Genomic DNA, 5,000 nt, shown 5'->3' with positions numbered 1-5,000 from the left:
TGTAGTTAAACACAATTCATAGGAAAAACCATCTTCAATATATTTTTTACATTTTCTAACATTTTCAATATATTGTTCTTTTTGTACAATCGAATTAAATGATATTCTACTTGGTTCTTTGTTTGTATTTAACGAATTATTTTTATTATATATATTATTTATATTGTATTTTTCTTCATTTAATATATAATTATTTTCATATGTTTTTTCGATATCAATAAGAGCATCTAAGGTATTATACGTCCATTCTTTATTATAATTTTGTATATCCTTAAAGGTATCTAAGTCCTTTATATGATATTCATATGGAGTATTCGTCAAATTATTATGTTGATTATTTTTTTTCTTATCAACATATGGAAATTTGTCCTCACTTATTTTTTCACTATGTGTTAAGTATCTCTTAAAAGATTCTTCTTCTGGTTCTAACGAAATTAAATAAATATTATTTTTATACATATCCAAAGCCATCATATTTTGAGGACGTACAAAAACAGAAACAGGAAATATTTCTTCTTGTTCTATTTGTTTACATTTAGTATTATATAAATTTTTTATAGTTTCATATTTATACTCATAATTGAAAAATCCAAAGTAACCCATTAAGCAAGATGTCTTATTCTTAATAAAATCATTATCTTCTGTTGCATCATTTAAAAATATATATTTATCAGAATGATTATTTAAAAATTTGTTGTTGTTTTTATTTTCTTGTTTTTCAGATATATTATTACATTTAAGTTGGTTTATATATGTATCCGATTGTATATCTTGCTTGTTATATACTGTGTTCTTTTTTTCAAGTTCATTTTTATTATTTATTAAATTATGAAGATCTATATATTGATAATCTATGAGCATTTGTTTTTTAAAATATTCAATATTTTCATTCATATATTTAACAAGGCAATTATTTTCTTTACTCATATAATGTATATCATATATATCATATTCATTAGATTTATCAGATTTATTATTTATGTCATATTTTTCCTTTTTGCGTTTCCTTAAATTAAGAAGTAAGGTGTTTGCAGATATATTATCTTCTCCATCAATATAATATTCAATAATATCACCTAGTATCCCATCAAGATTACCCATATATGAAAATCTGGTATTTGTTATCAAATCAGTATAATCATATTGTAAGGACGTATTATTATCGTTTGATATTTCTTGAGATTTGTTATTTTTAATTCCATATAAAATTTCATTATTACTATCTAACCAAAAAGATATATTTTCTTTATATTTTCCAAGAAAGATATTTTTAAAAATATCATACGAAATCATACATAAATTATTTTTTATACCTACAACTTTAATAATTTTTATTTTCCATTTATATGGGCTGCATATGTTTCTGGAAATAGATATGGTTGTTTTATTTATATCATGTTTTAATATTTTTAATAAATTTTTTTTTTTTTTTTCATTATATTTTAATGTAATATTTTTAAAATTCTCAAAAAATGTATCACTGTATTCACTCTCGACAGATTCTGGATGATATTGTACAGTATAATAAGGTAAATATTTATGTTGTACTCCCATAATTATATATTCATCTAAATAATTAGAATAACATGTTATATTTAAAATATTTTGATTAATATCTGTATGATTTACTTTTAAAGAATTATAGCATACAGCCTTAAAATTATCTTCTATATTATTAAATAATTCGCAATATTTATTCTCCTCATTTTTACTTATATGTATTATATTTGTATTTCCATGAAACATATTTTTTACTTTCTCTATTTTATTCCCATAAAAGTAACATACTAATTGATGACCATAACACACACCTAATATTGGAATATTTATTTCATTCTTTAATAATTCTATAACAAATTTATCCTTCTTATCATTTAACATAGGGTTACCATACCCTGGAGATATAACAATATTATCTATTTTATCATAATAGTATTTCATAAAATCGTCATAACATATATCGTCTGCTTTAATAACAATGGGCTTTTCTTTGTTTACTTTAGTCAAATAATGTACGATGTTATATGAATAAGAATCATAAAAATCAATGAATAAGCTCACAACACTGGACTTCATATTTATAAAGCAATACACATAGGTGAGGGTATTAAAAAGATGAAATGTTGAGAAATTATTTTATATGTATGTGTAGATATATTGAACCAAATATATTAAATAAATAAATAAATAAATATATATATATATATTATAAATATATATTTTTCTTGTAAAAAAAAATTTTTTTTTTTTTTTTTTTTTTTTTTTACAATCTTTAAGTTTATTTTTATAAATCAAATGTAGAAAATATATATATATATGTGACACATCAAAATGGAAGCATTAGAAAAAAAAAAAAAAAAAAAAAAAATAATAATAATAATATAACATGTTTATATTAATTGAGTACAAATATATGATATACATTTAAATTATATTTTAAAAATCATTTATTTCGTACTTTTTCTTGGAACATAAAGCTGCATTGGGACACCAATCTGGATTAAAAAAGGGAAATTCAAAATAGTAAATCATGAATATAAATAAATAAATAAATATATATATATATATATATATATATATATTTTTTTTTTTTTTTTTTGGTCTGTAGTTATGAATTCACCTTTCGTATTGTCATACAATTTTTCAATGTCCTCAATGTTATATAATAAAGAACCTTGATTCTTTTTTTTAAACTTTTCATATTCATTACTCCATTTCTTACCCCTCATTATCTATTCACAAAAATAGAATATGTTAATGGAATATATATATATATATATTTTTATAAACAATAAAGTAATTTTTTTTATACACATTATATATATTACAATATTCCTGAATTTGCATCTTCCTTTGTTAGCTATTAAACCAACAGCTCCCTACAAAAATATACACATGGGGAAAAATATAAATGTAAATGTATGTATTTATGTATGTATGTAATTACTGTACGAAAGAGAAAAAAAAAAAAATTTAAAAAGAAAAAAACTAATTAATATATAATATTATAAATTCTTGTACCTGCTTATTCTCATTATAATCTGTTTCGTCATCACTTTTTCGTAAATATTCAACGGATAAGTTTCCATATATTCCTGCTTTTATTTTGATATCCTTTAATATTTCTTGAACAAATAATACATACCATTGATCGTTTTTTATTTTTAATTCCTTAAATTCTAAAAGAAATATAAATATAATTATTTTTATTTTTTTGCAAAAGGATATTGAAAGGGTTCTTAAATATAAGAATAAATATAGAATATGCACATATATATATATATATATATATATATATTTTACCTTTTAGAATTATTAATTCACCATCTTTAACATGAGCTAATTTCAACACTTTCTTGTCAATCATTAAAGTCCAATAGTTACGTTCACCAACAATACGAAATATAAAACCACAGCTTTGAGCATCGTTCATTTGTACTTCTAACTGAGCTATGGTTTTCTAAAATGAATGAACAAATATAAAAAAATATATATATATATATATATATATATATATATATATATATACATGTATATATTTTATTTTTTCATTTATTTTCATTATATATTATATTACCTTACAAAAAAAGTCTTTCTTTATTAAGGACGTTCTTGTTGACATTCTAAAATATATTAAAGAAAATTTTTTTTTTTTTTTCCTTTTTTTTGTTAAGAAAGAAATATATAATAATAACATTTGTATATAATAACCTATTGTCTAACCATCCGAAAGGAAATGGATGATTCTATAAATATTAATATATATATATATATATATATATGTTCATATATATTTTTTTATTAATATAAAATTATAAGGTTATTAATTTCATACAGGTTCCCGACAGCTATCTTTTGCCGTATATTCTATGATAGCTTCCTCATTATGAATAGTCCAATTATCACTTTGTAACCACCCGTCATCTTATATAAATAAATATATTTTCATAAATTTTAAATTAATAATAACAGTAAAAGTAATTAAAACAATACATACAAATATATATATATATATATATATTTATACAATATTACATTTCAGCTCTATACTATGTTTAATTACTCAAATTAATGGGATCATAGGATGGTTTCAAGAAATATTCACGACAGCTTTATAATATAATAATAAATTATACATATAAATATAAATATATATATATATATATATTTTAATTTATGTATATATTTCGAAAGAAATAACTACCCTCCTAAGAAATAAAAAGAATATAATTTTTTTTGTTTCAAACATGTATATATATATATATATATATATATATTTACATTTATATTTTATTCCCTTAACTATAATTTAAGTGTTTTTTAAAATATTTAGGGTTCTCAGAAGGGTACAATCTAAAAAATTAAAGAAAAATAATTGACAATATATTTTATATCAACACATCTATACCATAGTTATATAACTTTTAAGATAAAAAAAAAAAAAAATTTGTGAATCCTGCCCTCAACCGAAAAAATAAAAAATCAAATTATATAATAAAAAAATATTATATACATAATAATATAAATCGCCTTATTAGACAGAATTCTTATAGAAGAAATTCTTTTTTTTTTTTTTTTTTTTTTCTTTTATTACACATTAGTTAGCCATGTAAGAACATTAATTTTGCTTTGCAAAAATCTATTATTATGTGATTGAAAAGAGGAATCCTTAAACTTTTCACATTTATAACAACAGAAAAAAAAAAATGTAAGAAGTATGACCTTCTTAAGCATTTTTATCAAATATTTTAATATATAAAAAAATAAAAATAAAGAAAAAAGACAAAATATTAAAAATAAAATAGTTCTATATAAATTTATTAATTACAATATTATTATTCACAATACAATTATTTACAGTTTTTTTTTTTTTTTTTTTTTTTTTTTGTTCTTTGTATTTGTTTATGTTTTTATATTCACAAGATAAATTATATATAATAATTAAAAAATGATATTTATGAGAATATAATAACATATTAAATAATGATTAAGATGAAAAA

The 5,000-nt window shown here is 19.4% G+C and overlaps 2 protein-coding genes across 2 annotated transcripts in view; both read right to left on the bottom strand.

Annotated features, from left to right (window-relative positions):
* PRSY57_0920400 (para-aminobenzoic acid synthetase) overlaps positions 1-2,076 on the bottom strand; it is a gene marked incomplete at both ends in the record, with an annotated part of 3,334 nt that extends 1,258 nt beyond the window's left edge. The window contains one exon of the mRNA XM_012907443.2: positions 1-2,076. This exon is cut by the window's left edge and continues 599 nt beyond it. Within this exon, the coding sequence (XP_012762897.2) occupies positions 1-2,076 (2,076 nt within the window).
* Positions 2,077-2,436: 360 nt separating this feature from the next.
* PRSY57_0920300 (hypothetical protein) lies at positions 2,437-4,734 on the bottom strand (the record flags this gene model as incomplete). The annotated part of the gene is made up of 12 exons (XM_012907442.2): positions 2,437-2,495; positions 2,621-2,732; positions 2,829-2,879; positions 3,022-3,179; positions 3,304-3,460; positions 3,578-3,623; positions 3,712-3,746; positions 3,836-3,924; positions 4,064-4,110; positions 4,205-4,208; positions 4,304-4,353; positions 4,595-4,734. The coding sequence occupies 12 exons, from the start codon at positions 4,732-4,734 to the stop codon at positions 2,437-2,439; spliced, it is 948 nt and encodes a 315-aa protein (XP_012762896.1).
* Positions 4,735-5,000: the final 266 nt, after the last annotated feature.

Source organism: Plasmodium reichenowi, chromosome 9, assembly GCF_001601855.1.
Source record: "Plasmodium reichenowi strain SY57 chromosome 9, whole genome shotgun sequence".
Taxonomy (NCBI): Eukaryota; Apicomplexa; class Aconoidasida; order Haemosporida; family Plasmodiidae; genus Plasmodium; species Plasmodium reichenowi.
The sequence above is the reverse complement of the archived record's forward strand: the minus strand, read 5'-3'. Positions and strand labels throughout refer to the sequence as shown.